Source organism: Neurospora tetraspora (assembly GCF_033439725.1).
Source record: "Neurospora tetraspora strain CBS 560.94 chromosome Unknown B0H65scaffold_10, whole genome shotgun sequence".
NCBI lineage: Eukaryota > Fungi > Ascomycota > Sordariomycetes > Sordariales > Sordariaceae > Neurospora > Neurospora tetraspora.
Window position 1 is genome coordinate 577,233 of NW_026944392.1, and position 16,172 is coordinate 593,404.

Here is a 16,172-nt window from a genome sequence, read left to right on the forward strand (position 1 = left end):
ATGTACTTTATAAGTAATATTAATAAAGAATAAGAGAATGAGTAATTGGTTATTAGATAGAATAATAGTATATAATAATTGGCGATAGTTTTATTAAAGGAAGCGAAGATAACAATTATCGAGAGCCTTAACCTGGAATTTTATATACGATTTTATAGAGCGTGAATAAAATGGATAATAGGTTATAAGGTAATAATGAATTAATCCGTTAATTTTAATAGAGACCGACGGGGTGAATATTCTTATATATTATGATATATTCAAATGAATATGCCTATAGTTGACTCAGTATATGTTACGACAGGATGGAGATATCCAGGCACCGCCTGGAATATCTCCTGACACTAAATAGCGTTGTTTTCTCACCGTATTTAATTCGAAAGGAAGTATTAAATATTACCTATATATACTACTAATATTCCTACATTACATATCAACCTAAATACGTTTCCCCAACTCATATCTAGCTATATAAAGATAGACTCTACCGTCCATTCCTTCCTTTCTTTTCTTCTCTTCTTTAACCAATTTAAGCATTCTCAACCTCACTTATCTACCCTCGTATTATTGTGCACTCAGTAGATCTCAACAGTAAGAACACCTCATCAGGTGGTTCTATCAAGAACCATCCTAAGTCGCCTCAACACGGGCGGCCTCAGCCGGTCAATGACTTTGACATTCAAGATGCTGCTCTCGCCGGCGAATTGAAGGAATCTAGTAACGACTCACATCCTCTTGAAGCATTTGAGTCGTGGGTCCGGAGTGGGGAGTGGAAGAAGTCTTTTCCTTTTGGAGCCTTCGCCTCCGTCGACAGTGAGGAGGTCAGCAAGTTTGGTCGTCCTACCGAACCTCGCGCGATCAGTAATGCCCGGTGGGGCCGATCTAGCTCCATCCAAGACTTCAACACGGCCAGATTCAACCAGGGCCAGGGCCTCGTGACAGGAGACAACAACATTTCAGGTCCGGCCAATAACCCCGGAGTGGTCAACAGCTTTGGCCCGGCCAACAATCACGGAATGGTCAACAGCTTTGGCCTGGCCAGCAACCACGGAATGATCAACGGCTTTGGCCAGGCCACCAACCACGGAATGATCAACAGCTTTGGCCCGGCCAACAACCTCGGCCAGGCGAGTGACGGCTTCCATCAGGGCGCAGCCGTCGCCCAGGCCAACCCACATGCCGGCTCCGCCGGTGTCCAAGCACAACATCAAACATCCTTATACAGCGAGTGCAAATCGCAACCCGTCTAGCAGACGGGCGCGAGGAAGTGCCGAGGATGTCTGAAGAACCGTGCTGGGAAGGGAAGGCTCGAGGCCCAAAGGCGCAATGCCGCGTTAGGTCTAGGCACATGCACCAATTGCCTGTGGCGTCCACAGAGAGGACCTGGTCTCTTCTGTCAACACTGCTACAACGAGCAGCAGAATCAACAAATCCCTGCGGAGCAGGACGCCCATGATCCCGAGGAGGGTGCTGAGGAGCAGGGTTAAGCAAAAGGGAGCTAGCCCGTGGGGGTTTGAAATCGTGACGAATCCAGATCGAAAAACTGGGGAAAGTGCCCTGGAGATCTTAAAGTGGACAGTGGAGAAAAGGAAAATGCGAGGCAATGATGGTGGGACTTGACTGCTAATGGATACAACGGTGGACAGGTGTACAAAGTCATAAGATCTCGGACCCCGCGAGGAGGGATGGATATTTGCTTTCTGGACGCGTACCGAAGAAGGGTCTCCCGAACTTACATACTGAGAATAGGTACCATGCAGGTTTAAAATCGAATCCTAAGTAATATTTTCATCAAAAACTGACGTTTCTAATTCCCAATATCCGACCCATGGTGATCTGTAGAAAGCCTTTTATGTATATGGGCAGATATGGTTTTGTCTTGGCAGTGTCCCCACCCCTTTTGTTTGCGGTGCAACTGCGGAATAGACATTTGAGGGTGAAGCAAGGAGGAAAGAAGGAGGACTGGACTTCCACCACGGGGAGTCAGGGAAGCACTGAAAGTTGGGGTACATGAATTTGACACGTCTACTTATACAGGAGCGAAGATGGCATGATCGAGGAGGCGAATCTATATGCTGGAATGAAGGAAGATGGTGTTGACATGAGGTGGGGTAGGAGCACAGGCGGGAGCGCAGTGGGTGAGCATACACCAGATGGGGCCAAATGCAAGATCGATGCATGTGCATATCAAATTAAACCGAACTTTGCCCGCAAAAAGTGATTTTGTCCTCTTTCCTGTGCTGCTGAAGCGCACCTTCTGCGGACACTTTGCCTCGTGTCAAAACCATGCAGACCCCAGAATATCTTGGCAAGCGGAGCACGTAATGAAACCAAACTGCCTACCACATGCACGTAGGTCGTGCCTGCAGTGTCTTGAAATCTATGACTGGAAGTGAGACACAATGTAATGCATGTCCCATTTCCGACATCTGATACCCGTGACCCGTCCCATCGGGAGATATAAGACGGCGGTCCCCAACCCCAAACTTTGTGTGGATTCCTCCCCGCTCAAGCATCGTTTTTAATGTCTTCGTCCCTTTTTTGACTTCAGCAACTGGCCAGATGACAACATGAATTTCATGAAAAACGAACTCTTCATCCTCGTCAAACGTTTTCATCACTTATGCCGAGACCTGATTGAAAGACATACAGGCATATCTCGCCGACGGAGGAATATGAGGATCCTGACAACCACTGTCTTGTCATGGACAGAGGCCGAGTCTAATCGAGTTAGGGAACCTACCAAACAGTGACGCCGACGATACTTCGACTTCGGAGCCATATTCAAATGTCAAGGGCCGGGAGTCAACACAAACAAGATGTAAATCACGTCAAGAAGTCCGCAACGCAAGATGAGGTATGGAGACTAAGTATTTGAAAGAACTAAACTAGAGGTATCTGCTAGGCCAACCATGGTATGCCTGGGGTATCGATACGGATAGTATGAAATTCCACCTAATCTCCCGACGCCCAAAGCCATGACATTCGTTCTACTTGTCCCGGAAAACTTCCAAACCCTGATTCGAGATTGTTAACCCCATCGTAAGTGCTGCCCATCCTCGTTAAGTTGACCCCCCTTCCCATGGCTCTCGAAGTTCTCGGCCTCGACACCTCGGTTGAATTTTTCACTCCTTCCTGGGGTTAATTCCCTTCCGCTTGTCTGGACTCATGAGGTATCCATTCGATTTCGCCAAACCGGGAGTTGCTTTCGTCAGGGGACTCCATCTTCCTAGCCATAACTGGCGGTGAGTGTCCCTCTTTGGTTGATCAGGCTTACACGGCATCATTACCGGCAGCTTCAGCAGCCAGGGCCTGCGCCTGTTGAGCTGCAAGGCGCCTGGCAACACCTCTGGCCTTGCACGGGCCGCAATGCTCGCCGGTCTCAACCGGCATCGAGGCGTCACAATCGCTACAGGTTCCTTGGCCGCGGGATAGGCGAATCAGGAACTGTACTTTGCGATCCAAACTGGGCTTGTTCCCCAGGTGCTCGAGGCACGAGCGGGAGCGCGGCCCCGCCTTCTAAGCGCGGGCGTTGCAACCAGCGCGGCCACATTGCTTTTGATGGTGGGCGTGTAGGACAGCTGCCGCGTTCCTGATAATGAGCTTAATGTCCTCGGTCTCAGTGGCCGGGGTAATGGCGGAGAGGGCCCGAACCGCCGGGTGCTCCGCTTGGGGATGGGGAAGAGGGACTTTTGCATTGCCCGCGGGAGGAGGCGCTTGCAAGTTGGCGACTTCGACCATGTTCTGAGCGTGATGGTTCATGTGCACCTGGTTGTGGTTATGATGGTCAACGTTGTGTTGGTGAGGGGCCATCTGTTGGTGATGGACCATCTGTTGGTGAGGGACCATCTGCTGATGGGGCTGGTTGGCCAGGAGCATGTGGTACAATGCGACCTGGTCTTGCGAGCTCAACGTGTTGCTGTTGAGATTACCCGGATGGGGTTGAGGTTGCTGTGGAAAGTTAGTAATGCTCTGCATCTGAATCTCCCCTTGGGTTCAGTACTAACATTAGATTGGTGGACACCGCTGGGATTCGCGACGGGTGGTTGGTTCTCAACAGCGAGGCTGCCGCCCTGGAGGCATTGACGTAGGCAGCTCCTGGGTTTATCATGGGAACACCTCCCTGGTGGTTGGCTCCTTGAGCATAAACGAAGGGGACCCCGTATTGGCCGCCATAAAGGCCTGCCCAATCCATGTTCGCTTGACTTGTCTACGTCCCTGAGGGGTTGACCTCCGTGTGGAGGGCTTGGGGTATTTGGGGGACGTTGAAGATTTGAAGAGGGGAAATTGGGGAAGACCAAAGCAGGAGGACACCGAGTCCCTGCTAGGTCGAGGAATGTGATAGGAATACACCTCTGTCTGGTCAACCGTGAACAGTTTTGCGATCGGGTGTTGACTGAACCGAAATGTGATGTATGGCGCAAGAAGGTGGTCGGTCGGGAGTATTGTCCAGACCAAAAGAAATACAGCGAGGGAAGGCGGACAAGTTCGGCACTAAGGACCCACCGGCACACTGTACAAGTGAAGGCAAAACAGGTAACAGAAAGCAGCGAAACGGCCGTGGGTGGTATGGTCACGGGCCAGGGGGAAAAAGCCGAGCATCGGCCATACACGGATGCATGCTGAGTGGCTGGGTCGACGCCACGGAATTACGATGAACATTTCAAGGTTTTTGGGATGATACTGTACGATACGATGGACATCCCACGCCCAACGTCCAGGTTGTTTGTATCGTCTGTATCAGAAGGACATCCACTAGCGCCTGTCACGGAGGGGGTGGCAGCGGCTTGAGCGTTGCTGTGGCTGTACCTATGAGACAAGGAGAGGGGCCCTCCTGACTCCGGTACGTACCTCGAGGGGTAACCCAACAATGGCATGTCTCTCGGTAGTTTGTGGCGCCCTCGAGGTGGCTTACAAGAAGGCCTGCCGCCGCGGCTATGGTTTCTTTTAAGCGCTGGCGGTACACATGCTCTGGTCTGTGGCACACTGTGGAATACCAACATCCACAAGGGCTTCCGTGCCCCGTGGCAGCGATGATCTCCGAGACCGGCTTTCATGTGAACAAACGAACTTAATATCTTGGTCTTAGTCTTTCTTAACATCTATCTATATAAGACTTTACGCGAATCAGATGGACAAACCCATTAACGACGGGATATTACGCCGTCAAATGTCCAGTAGAAGTCTGACAACACCTGTATCATTTGGACAGAGGGGAAGGCAATCCGTCGGGAACGGCTTTGGCCACGACGTGAACAGGCCTATAAGATGCCGCCAGACTTCGTCTCTGACGTGCTGTCTTCTACTCCTCCGTCATCAGATACATCGATGGATAGTACATCATCATCACTCATCATCAACAGGGTGTTTCCACACATCATCACGTCTATGTCTTTGGGAAGCTTGAGAAAACTGCTATTTGCACCTATGCTGCGTGGAAGTGAACTACTGCATCCGCCAGATCTGCCCGATTATACCTGGGGCGTTGTTACTCAAAGCATGAGATACAACACAACGCCCCGAAACCATGATAATCTCAACGACAAATCTCAAGAACGCTATGAACCCTTCCGATGCCGCTCAAATCTCCATACTATGGCGAGAACTCCTGTCCCCTTTTAGTGAAAAAGTTGCGAATGGCTTCTATCTCCGATGACGTCTTCCCATCTGACCCTCCTTCCCGGTTGGTTTCGGTCTTCAACATGGTTGACTTTGTCGAGTGTCTAGATCCGTCTGAATTTCGCTCGCCTCAACTATCAGTGAGCGCGATGCTTTAATAACCGAATGGAGAGTTCAGGCCTCGGAGTTCCAAGTGTCCTCCTGGCTTGTGCGTTACTCGCCTTCGTTGCCGGCAGCAGCAGCAGCCAAAGCGGCCTGCTGAGCGGCGGCGCTCCTGACTCGACAGGCGTTGCAGCGAGCGCCAGTCTCTCTCGGCAAAGGGGCATAATCTCCGCTACAAGTGCCCTCACCGCGCGATTGTCTGATCAGGATTGTCACCTTCAGCAACAAACCAGGCTGGTTTTCCAGGTGTGATAGGCACTTTCTCCCGCGTGCCTTCTAAGCCCTGGTGTTACAACCGTTCTTGCCACACACGCGGCGATTGCCAGCATGCAAAACGGCTGCAGCGGCCGCGTTGCACCCAGCGCGGCCACACTGCTTTTGGTGCTGAGCGTGGAGGACAGCTGCCGCGTCCCTGATAATGAGCTTAATGTCCTCGGTCACAGTGACCTGAGTCACGGTGAAGAGAGCTTGCACCGCCGGATGATGGGCCTGTGGGTGCGGCATGGCGACCGGGGCCTGCTGGTTGTTGAAACCCTGGTAGTTCACAGAGACGTAGTGGAAAAGAGAAATCTGCTGTATGAAGAAAGGATTGACGATGGCTGGAAGTTGCTGGTGTTGGTGAATCTGCGTGGCGTTTCCTTGGACACCATTTGGGAATCCGAACACGGCTCCCTGGTTCAGAGCGGGAGCACTCACTGGCCGGGGTAATGGCGAAGAGGGCGAGAACCGCCGGGTGCTCAGCTTGGGGATGAGGAATAGGGGCCGGCTGCTGAGGAGGAGCCATATGTTGAAGAGGGGCCGGCTGCTGAAGAGGAGCCATCTGCTGAAGAGGAGCAGCCTGCTGAAGAGGAGCAGTAAACCCTGCTTCTGGTGGTTGTTGACACCCGGCCGATCCGGTGTTTCTTCACGTTGAGATCTCCTGGGCTCCTCCTTTGTCCTTCACCTTTGCCTGGTTGAGGTGTTGACTTGGAAGTCAAGACATGAGGCCCAACGTCCACCACCACATCTGCTGATGCCTTGAGGAAGAACACTTCCCGGCAATCTCTCAAACCCCATTACGCCCAATCCCATCCATGCTAGTCCGAACATATTCACTCACTACTGGGAGGCGCCGCTCTCAGCCAAAGCACCTGGCTGGCCCTGGTTACCAGCCGTCGCAGCAGCCGCTGCTGCTTCAGCCTCCTCCTGGCGCAGGCGTGCCACCTCGCCTCTGGCATCCGCCTTCGCCTTGCAAGGATCACACAGCTTGCCTGTCTCCCGTTCCATTAGACGATAGGCTCCGGAACAGGTGCCGTAGCCCCTGGCAAAGCGTCTCAAGATTTGGACCTTCATGGCCGGCTTGATCTTGTTGATCAAGTGATCGAGGCAATACTTGATCCGGCGCCCCACCTTCTAAGCTTGGGCGGTGCACTGATGCTCGGTACCTTATTCTCCTCGAGCTATGTGTGCTGGCAAACCTGGTGGTTTGCACAGGGGACACTGGCCACGTTCCTGATGACATCCTCAATGTTATGGTTGGGGCAAATGTTTTCAAGAGCAAGAACAGCAGGATGGCTGCCTGGGGGTGACAAAGGGATGGCGGGCGTGTATCTTCCACAATGTATCTGTCGAAGTGAAAACAATGAACGTGCCGTGGACACGAAGCACGAAGACATGACTGCTGGTGGACTTAACCGCAGAAAAAGAAGAAGTACCACGAGAAAGGAGTAATGATCTTCGATATATACAAGAATTGTCCATGTGTAGATTGACCAAGATGCCACGATAACCATCTTGGCCAACACTATCAACCTTCGGGTGACGTCTAGGCACGACTGCTGTCACGAAATACCTGTAGAGAACGAGACAGGCCAGAAAGGGACACGGCACATTACAAACTTTAAACGTGTATCCTTTTCTCTGAGATGCTACTAAAGGCTGTATTTTCTAGACTCGGTTGTATGTACACTATCTAGACAAGGGTTGTCCGGTCCTTTAAAAGGACCGGCATGCTTTCTTTTTGGGGTTTTTCTTTTTACTTTTTTTGGTCTTTTTCTTTGGTATTGGTGTTCAACATCCCTCCTCATCCTTGACCCTCACTAGAGACCTCTCAAGCCATGTCGGCCTGCTCTCCTGCGGCCTCAAGTGCCGCAGCCGCGTCCGCCGCGGCAGCCTCTTCCTGCTGACGGAGCCTGCGAGCCTCCGCCCGCCTGTCCGACTTCGCCTTACACCCGGCGCAAAGCTCGCCCTCTGTGGGCAACCATTTATAGTCGCCCCCGCAGGTACCCTCCCCACGGGCCTGCCTCCCCAAGATATTCACTTGCAAACCGAGCTTAGGCTTGTTTCCGAGATGTGCGAGGCACGATCGGCCGTGCTCCTTCTAGGAGCGCGCGCCACATTGGTGCCGAACACCGTCTTCAAACCACTTGTAGCGGCACGGGTCGTGGTTTGCATGCAGGACGGTTGCCGCGTTTCGGATAATTTGCCGAATTTCCTCCTCGGACGTTTCGGCATTGATGGTTGCCAGTGCAAGAACGTCGGGATGGTTCGCCTGTGGGTGAGGGTTTGCGGGCGCGTTGGCATTGGGCTGGCTTTGGGGGACATGAACACCGGGGGGGTGCGCAGCCGGGATGGCTTGGACGTTGTCCATCGGCTGAGGTGGTTGAAATAATCCTCCGCTCGGAGCTGAGACTCCAGCGAAGTGGCTAGGGGCGGGCACGTTTGGCCCATGGATGCCGCAGCCATGGGTGGATTGCCGACGCCGGCGATGGGAGGTGAAGTGATTTGCTGGTTGAAGTTGGTTTGACTGGCCTGCTGGGAGTATTGAGCTCCCACGACGTCAGGATAACCACCATAGCCCATTAACGGGAATTTAGGGGTCTTTAGAACGCTTAATATATCTTAACCGTATTACAACGCTGTTAACCGTAGGCCAACGCTCTTAAGCGTTGAGATATCTTAAACGTTGAGAATTCCTAACCGTTGGGCTGGGAGCGGACGCTAAGCTCTCGGCCCGCTGCAAGACCCTAAATAAGGTCAAAAACTTCTATTCTAAGAAGGTACGATGAATGAAAAAAGGAAGGTGGGGGAGCAGAAGAGAGAGAAGGAGAGAGAAGGAGAGAGAAGCGGGGTTAATAAAGTGAAAAAGCTGAAATGTCCGCTCCAAGTCCCAACTTTCCTCTTGCAACCATCACCACCACCACCATCATCATCATCATCACCACCATCAACGCAGGTATAGCTACACCCCGGCATCAATGCTCAAGCTGACCATTATTTGCATCGCAGATTCAATTGCCCCGGCGATAGCGATAGCGATAGCGATAGCGACGGCGACAATGACGGCCGAGACACAAGGTGGTGGTGGTGGTTTGGACTTGGTGGTTTTGGACTTGGTGGTTTTGGACTTGGTGGTTTTGAACTTGGGCGGGCGACGGCCAAGGGGAAGGACCGGGCGTAGCCAAGGGGAAGGACCGGGCGTAGTCAATAGAAAGCCAAATTCCAATAGCCTGCATTAGCGTGAGCCCAGCTAGCCAATCAGGTGTAAGCCCCTGCTCCCAACGCTTAAGCATTCTCAACGCTTAGGATATCTCAACGCTTAAGCTCAAAAGGGAGCGGAATTCAGAGCCAACGGTTAAGATAGTTTAACCGTTCCAGGCTGGGTAGATTACCGGTAATGCCACCAAAAGGGTCGCCAAATGGGTGTTGGTCGACTTGCATGTGTTCATAAGTGAAGGACTGCTGGGCGTCGTCGGCATGGCCATGATCAGGGTGATGAGGTGAAATTGGTGCTAGATCCTGGTGAGGTTGGGCCATCATGACGCCTTGCTCCTGGGAAAGTCCAGGGGGAATGACAGTGTTGTTGTCACCCAATCTACTAGACTCCTTGTTCTGATGGAGGCTCTACCAGAAGACTGTAATCAGCGGCTGCTATCTCTACACGTTGCGGTTGTTTTGGGATCTCATACCTCCACCTCATCAACGCCGTTGTCCGCCATCTTGTGGTAGCTGGCCTCCGATGCGCTGCTCACTCCGGATGCCCGCTGTTGTGTTTGCAACGTGTTTTGTGCGATAAGATACCTGTACCGATTTGTTGGTTATTTGCGGTGTTGATGATTTCTGGTAGATGTTTGTTTGAGGATACGAGAACGGCTCAGAAAGACAGCCTAAAATAGATGCGAGAATAGCTGGCAGAAGAGATAATGCGGCCGCAAAATCAGCTTGTGGGGCCTGGCTGATTTGCATCCAGGTTGGATAGGGCCATTCACCGAGACACCGACATCACTGCCTGCCTTTTGTCGGCATGGCTTGCCCCTGTGGCTGAGCCGGCAGAAAATGACGACGTTCAGAAGTCCCTTCTAGAAGGGCGGTGGAGCGCGGGTGTCGTGCTCCAGATGCTACCGACACCCTGGGCTTCCCACTCGTCTGGCCTCCATGGGCAACGAGATGTTCTTTTGGGATCTTTCATCCGTAACAACCAGAACCTTCCACTTCCATTTCTGACCACGGTATTCATCATCTTCCGATCGAATATCCTGTCAATCATTTCACATAGACAAGAAGTATGAAGGGTCGGACAGTTCCCAACCTCTAATCCGAATGTCAGTTGTTCCTGTGATGTCCTTGGCCCGATCGGCTGCGACTTAGTTGTGGAGTGTGCCGGATCATCGGTCCATGTATACCTATAGGTAGAGGTAGACATATCACTTGCTGACACTCACAATACCTTTGGTGAGCAATAATGTTCTTTTTACTACTCAAGTTCTACTTTATGCCAATATGCTACACATCCGCAAGCACCTTTGGAATTCTCTTTCTAACCAGATATAACTCCTTCGCAAAAATCTGGAGATATCCCACCTGAACAAAAGATCCTTGACGACTGTGCTGATCTCCCACTCCAGCTCTTACGCAAATACGCTGCCCTGACGGATGCCTACTGGTCGTCAAGCTCGAGGTAGGTAGCAATCCACGTCCCTTGAATTGGTTTCCCCATTGCTCCAAGCTTCTCTTTGCGAGTCCTCTAGCAGCTATCGCACAGCTTACCATCATCGTATGGCGTCTGGGCGTAACATCCAGAGCAAGTCCCCTCACCGCGGGACTTGCGGAGCAGAATGTCGACCTTTGCCGCAAGTGATAGCCTATTGGCCAGGTGGGGGAGGCAAGAACGGCCGCGGAGCGCCTTCTAGGTGCGCGCGGTGCAACGCTCTTGAACTCTATCGTCATTGATCCAAACTTTGCGGTATTGCGGGTTACCGGCGTACAGAACCGCAGCTGCGGCCCTGATAATGTCTTTGACTTCTTCATTGTCCAGGTCATCTCCGATGTTGAGGAGGGCCAGGACGGCGGGGTGGAAGGCCTCAGGGTAGGGTGTAGGCGGACCATGGTTACCCGCTGGGCCCGCAGCGCCGGGAGCAGGAACAAGAAGAGGAACGTCCTGGACTTGGTGCTGGAGAGCGGCCTGGTGTTGGATAGGGGCCTGTTGTTGGAAAGCGGCCTGTTGTTAGATAGGGGCCTATTGTTAGAAAGCGGCCTGATGCTGGATAGGGGCCTGTTGTTGGAAAGCAGCCTAGTATTGGATAGGGGCCTGTTATTGGAAAGCGGCCTGGTGTTGGATAGGGGCCTGTTATTGGAAAGCAGCCTGGTGTTGAATTAGGGCCTGTTGTTAGAAAGCAGCCTGGTGTTAGATAGGGGCCTGTTGTTGGAAAGCAGCCTGGTGCTGGATAGGGACATGGACCTGTCCCTGAAGCTGTTGGTCCATGATGGGGTGTTGAGCTCCGTAAACGGAACCGTTGGGAATGGGGAAATTCTGAGGGATAGCAGGCTCCTGGAATTGTTGGGCGCCAAAGGGGTGAGGTTGCTGTTGATAAAGGGCACCATTGTAGCTCATCATATCCTGGTAGAGGTGCTGGTTGGCAAGATACTGCTCTCCTTGTTGATAATGCTGAGGCTGTCCCACAAGATGGCCGGGGACATAGAGGCTGTTGTCGTCAAAGAGACTGTTGCCAAACAAGGGATTATGGCCCGGGAGAGGATCAAAATGATCGGGCATATCGTCTAAAAGGCCGTCGGCATACATGTCGTCAAAACCAGGATCGGGGTGAAGGTGCTGGGGGAAGTTGATGGGTGGGTTGGTGAGAGTTTGGCGGGAGGGGTTGGCGACAGTTTGGGCAGAGGGGTTGCAATGTTGGCCAGAATTTTGCTGGTGATGGTTCTGGGGGAAATTCATGGGTACAGGTACTAAGTTGTTGACATTCTCGCGATGGGGAATGTCGTGTTGACCAGGACTTTGCTGGTGAACTTGGGAGCCCTGTTGGTTCCCTTGGTGATCGCTGTGTTCCGTGTCAGAAGCCATGTGGTTGTGGGAAAGTCCCCAGTGATGACAGGATGAACCGGAACTAACCTGTGAGCGGACTGATGGTTTCCATCACCCATCTTGCCGCCAGGACGCTAAGCATCGTTTTTGGCCGGAGAGTCCATTTTCGCAAAGTGGAACTAGACTCGGAGGCAAGATCGTGCGCTCATGGATTCTGAATCATGATTAGCTGCGTCCATTGATTGGGTGTTCTTCATGAAGCGAACAGATATAGGGCTTACATACCACGAGACGGTGTTGTGTTGAGATGATTGATGAATACGGGATGCTGGCGCGCAACTGGATCTGATTGACGAGACTCCGAGATACGTCGCGACTGGGCTTTTGGGTACGTTCCCCAACGAAAACCCAAAAGGGGATGCCGCACGGCAGTTGGGAGCTCGTGGGTACAGCGCGCAAGTGAAAGGGGTCTGATAACTTTTACCTTCCTGACTGAATGTGTCGAAGATGGGGATTATGCGTGGTGTGGGTGAGAGCAAAAACAGCTGTGCAAGGGAGCAGGAGCGTTGAAAGGCTCAGTAAATCGCAGGCTATACCCTGGACCAAATGAATCCGAAATTGACCCACAAATGGTGGAAGGAGGAAGGAGTGGCTGTCTGACGGCGGGGGGGAACTGAAAAGCTGATTCCGCGTCACGTGGTCGCCCAATACTTGAAATTTTCCAGGTTGTTTCCGCCACACACTGCCGTTACCGTAATCAACAGAGTCCCTGTGAAAGAACTACCTAGAATCGGAACTATTAGAGTGTACGTTGGTGAAATTTCAAGGTTGGGCCGCTTCGATACTGGCCCGAGCTTTCACCGGAAGATCTACAGAGGAGAATAGAGGTAAGTACCGTGCCAATAACAGTCAATGTGGTTCATTCCTAACGGCTTAGAAGAGGAAGAAAGCATTGTGCCCTGTCCACAGGGGCCGTGCTTGCGCTTATCGTAGCTTATCTTGTCCCCGTTGTCGTCGACCAGGCAACCGGCGCCGCAGACAGTATCAGTTCTCGCATGGATAACGATGTATATAATCCAGACGGGGGCCATTGTAGTAGTGACACGACCGATTTCAGCAATGACGGTCGAGTGTTGACATATTGTAAGCGTACAGTTATCTCGAAGGCAGGGGGTGAGAACGAGAAAACAAGAAGAGGAAATCGTAGAAAGAGTAAATATAGTTCATGATACGGCCTATCTCGCAGCATACACGTCCACCAACCTACAAGGCATTTACACTACGTGATCAGAAAGACTGTCCCCTACCTCTATTCATCGTCCTTCAACTTGGAGAGGTTGGGTTTACCGAGGTTTGTTCCAGTTGAAACAATGGATTCAAGTCATTGAAAGAAATGTGACGCACAAGGACCTGGCACAAAGTGAAGATCAATAGCTCCGGCATCGACGGCCACATACATGCAGTATGTAAGGAAACCTGCATTGTCCTTGTAATAGATTTGTTTTATATAAGAGCACGAGGCTGTGAACGGCGCAAGTCAGGAGCAAAATCATGGCGAGTGAACGGGAAGGATTGAGAATATTGTAAATCTGATGTTGAGATATTCACGGGTAAGGTCACGGATGCTACCAGAGATCATTTGCGCTACTCCTAGCTGGTGGTAGATTCATATAGTAGTGATATGGAACGAGTTCACATGGACAGAGTCACAGCAATCAAGATAAGGTATTAGAGGCAAGTTGGGGTCATCATAAGCTATGTGGATGTTCTATATCTGACAATACCAGCATGCCCTTGGCAAATAGACCCGTTATCCTCCCAGTTTCAGACCGTCCTTTCCACCAATCAATATGAAGAAGTGCAGTTGTCGAGTCAGAGACAAGCTGTTGGCGTCCTATATCATCATCCACTGTTAGTTTACTATCGATGGTTCAAGGATCATGTGGTCACTTACAATTTATGGTATCGGTCGTCGTGTGTAGCAGTTGAGGCTTTCAGAGGCCGGAATTCTCTTGTCCCGACATGACTGAGTCGTCGCCGGATGATTGTTGGGCAGCCTGTTCCGCCGCTGTTGCCGACGCGCGGTTCTCCCTGCGGATTCTCTCTCTCTCCGCGCACCGATCGCACCGCTTTCCGGTTTCCTTGGGCATCCAGGCAAAATCCGTGGAGCAAGTTCCATAGCCGATGGCTTTGCGACGAACGATTTCGAGCTCCATTTCGAGGCCGGGCCGATTCGTCAGATGGGTGATGCAGTACTTCGCATTCTGCCTCTAGCGGAAGCGAGTGCACTGCACGCCCCTGATGGCACGGAGGCAACGGCCGTGGTTGGCGTCGAGGACAGCTGCGGCCGCGTCGATGACTTGTTGGAGGTTGGCGATTTCGTTGATGGGTTTGAAAGCTTCGCGGACGGCGGGGTTGCTGAAGAAGCTGATGTCGAGGGGTGTCGTGAGGTCGACGGGGTAGTCGCCGAAAAGGTCCTCGAGAGTCAAGTCGCGAGCGAGATGGCGGTAGTGGATGGGGTTGAAGGGGTCGTTCAGATAGGTGGGAGGGGAAGCCATGTCAATGTCCTGACCCTGTTGCTGAGTGACTTGTTCCTGAATGTTTCTGTGCGGGTTGTTAGCTGACTGCTACTTCACATGCATCATGTTGTTGGTGTGAATGACTTACCTGTTGATGGGAGTGTTGAAGTTGAAGACGGTGTTGGAGGGAATGGATGACTGATGAGTGTCGTCGGCCTTTTGTTCGTGATTGTTCTGGGCGATGGGTGCAGTGGGGACAGTTCCATTGTGGCAGTTGCCCATGTTGTTGGATGTGTTGTCGGACATGATGAAGAAGTCTCGAAGTGGGTGGGTGGTGTTGAGGTGATGTGTTTTGGTGTGCGTGGACGCTTGTGCTTGATTGACGTTGAGTCGAGTTTGCTGTTCGATGGTGGAACAGTAAGAAAAAAATTTACCTCGGGGGAAATCCTAAAAGCCTTCTTATACTATGGGAATAACGACACTCCATGCCAGCCTTCGGATCCACTGCCTTGCGATCCTGAGGGCGAGCAGAGATGAACAGAGGAACTATACCACACATAGACTGTCCAACTAACGTCAACCGGCACAGCCCACCGAACACCAAGAATGTTCACAACCGCACTCCGAGGTTGTTCAGAATTCAGATGTTGGTACGTAGCAGAACAACGTACAATACGACAAACCCTTACCCCAGGGTCTCCTTCATAATTCTTCGTTCACTTGCGGTGTTCAGCATACAGTAGTTGGGCGGGTGAAATCAACTATACGTAAACTGTAGTACTGTTCGGCTGTGAACAGCGAGCCTGGGGGAAATCGATCGCTCCATGTTCGAATTTTATGATATGTAACCTATGATTGCCAATGAACACCCGACTGGTAGGCAGAAGTGTGAAGATTGTGAGAGATATAGAATGAAATGCGAAGAATTTATGCCGTTTTGCTCCACGAGATGGATCCAGAATGCCGTGTCCAGCCCATTTCCTGCCTTCTGAAATTTCCCGTGTCAATTGCTGCTTGATGCTGATTCTTTCCCCTACAGCAATCGAGGCTGGCACATGTAGAGGTACCTTATGGACATGCTCCGTGTCGCATTTAGGATATTCCCCCGGGTATTGTTCCGCGATCTTAAGCTCTTTGCTGTGTCGTAGGCGTGTAGTCGTTCTCGTTGAACAGGTTCCCGTCGTGGTCCCTCGAGTTTTGCATCCCATTCTTCACCAGTTGACAACCCGCCTCACTGCCACAACCTCCCTTCGTAGCCCTCCTTCTCGTTCCTTTGCTCGGACTCTGGTACCCGAGGCACGCTTCACATGGTCCGCCGCCGCTCTTGAAGTCCCCAGGCCGGTATCCCGAGAGCATTCGTTCGTATCGGCATGCCGACCGTCAGATATGGACGCCGCGGCGCTCGGGTTCGTTGCCTCCGTTGGGGTTAGCATGAGATGCCAAAACGGCATTTCATCTATGTGCACTAAGGTCGTCTTATTTATGCACCATACCTTATATGTGCACCAATATTACAGACCTTGGTACGTTTTTTTAACCTAAAATATCATTTACATAGTAAATTCCATGGCGTTACA

At 51.7% G+C, this 16,172-nt stretch overlaps 10 protein-coding genes across 10 annotated transcripts; 2 read left to right on the forward strand and 8 right to left on the reverse strand.

The window, feature by feature from the left end:
• B0H65DRAFT_565992 (uncharacterized protein) lies at positions 1–1,477 on the forward strand (the record flags this gene model as incomplete). Its single annotated transcript, XM_062830307.1, has 2 exons — positions 1–13; positions 583–1,477. The coding sequence occupies 2 exons, from the start codon at positions 1–3 to the stop codon at positions 1,248–1,250; spliced, it is 681 nt and encodes a 226-aa protein (XP_062676775.1). The 3' UTR covers positions 1,251–1,477.
• A 2,042-nt stretch (positions 1,478–3,519) lies between these two features.
• On the reverse strand, positions 3,520–4,195 carry B0H65DRAFT_543247 (uncharacterized protein; the record flags this gene model as incomplete). Its single annotated transcript, XM_062829220.1, is given in 3 exon segments — positions 3,520–3,951; positions 4,008–4,073; positions 4,088–4,195. The coding sequence occupies 3 exon segments, from the start codon at positions 4,193–4,195 to the stop codon at positions 3,520–3,522; spliced, it is 606 nt and encodes a 201-aa protein (XP_062676776.1).
• Positions 4,196–5,886: 1,691 nt separating this feature from the next.
• On the reverse strand, positions 5,887–6,057 carry B0H65DRAFT_388301 (uncharacterized protein; the record flags this gene model as incomplete). Its single annotated transcript, XM_062823722.1, has 1 exon — positions 5,887–6,057. A coding segment is annotated over one exon (171 nt), but the record flags the coding sequence as incomplete, so codon positions are not given.
• Positions 6,058–6,108: 51 nt separating this feature from the next.
• Positions 6,109–6,489, forward strand: B0H65DRAFT_446887 (uncharacterized protein; the record flags this gene model as incomplete). Its single annotated transcript, XM_062825826.1, has 1 exon — positions 6,109–6,489. One exon carries the CDS (start codon positions 6,109–6,111, stop codon positions 6,487–6,489), a length of 381 nt encoding a protein of 126 aa, XP_062676778.1.
• A 390-nt stretch (positions 6,490–6,879) lies between these two features.
• B0H65DRAFT_437026 (uncharacterized protein) lies at positions 6,880–7,116 on the reverse strand (the record flags this gene model as incomplete). Its single annotated transcript, XM_062825279.1, has 1 exon — positions 6,880–7,116. A coding segment is annotated over one exon (237 nt), but the record flags the coding sequence as incomplete, so codon positions are not given.
• A 754-nt stretch (positions 7,117–7,870) lies between these two features.
• B0H65DRAFT_553558 (uncharacterized protein) lies at positions 7,871–8,622 on the reverse strand (the record flags this gene model as incomplete). Its single annotated transcript, XM_062829969.1, has 2 exons — positions 7,871–8,010; positions 8,124–8,622. The coding sequence occupies 2 exons, from the start codon at positions 8,620–8,622 to the stop codon at positions 7,871–7,873; spliced, it is 639 nt and encodes a 212-aa protein (XP_062676780.1).
• A 326-nt stretch (positions 8,623–8,948) lies between these two features.
• Positions 8,949–9,449, reverse strand: B0H65DRAFT_77132 (uncharacterized protein). Its single transcript, XM_062831392.1, has one exon. The coding sequence runs from the start codon at positions 9,330–9,332 to the stop codon at positions 9,051–9,053; it is 282 nt and encodes a 93-aa protein (XP_062676781.1). The 5' UTR covers positions 9,333–9,449; the 3' UTR covers positions 8,949–9,050.
• Positions 9,382–9,758, reverse strand: B0H65DRAFT_553559 (uncharacterized protein; the record flags this gene model as incomplete). Its single annotated transcript, XM_062829970.1, has 2 exons — positions 9,382–9,663; positions 9,729–9,758. The coding sequence occupies 2 exons, from the start codon at positions 9,756–9,758 to the stop codon at positions 9,382–9,384; spliced, it is 312 nt and encodes a 103-aa protein (XP_062676782.1).
• Positions 9,759–11,443: 1,685 nt separating this feature from the next.
• On the reverse strand, positions 11,444–12,433 carry B0H65DRAFT_534615 (uncharacterized protein; the record flags this gene model as incomplete). Its single annotated transcript, XM_062829008.1, has 3 exons — positions 12,362–12,433; positions 12,164–12,290; positions 11,444–12,092 (listed from the first exon to the last, which is right to left on the reverse strand). Exons 2-3 carry the CDS (start codon positions 12,193–12,195, stop codon positions 11,444–11,446), a joined length of 681 nt encoding a protein of 226 aa, XP_062676783.1. The 5' UTR covers positions 12,196–12,290; positions 12,362–12,433.
• Positions 12,434–14,070: 1,637 nt separating this feature from the next.
• On the reverse strand, positions 14,071–14,901 carry B0H65DRAFT_512805 (uncharacterized protein; the record flags this gene model as incomplete). Its single annotated transcript, XM_062828602.1, has 3 exons — positions 14,071–14,346; positions 14,416–14,680; positions 14,744–14,901. The coding sequence occupies 3 exons, from the start codon at positions 14,899–14,901 to the stop codon at positions 14,071–14,073; spliced, it is 699 nt and encodes a 232-aa protein (XP_062676784.1).
• Between the last annotated feature and the right edge of the window lie 1,271 nt (positions 14,902–16,172).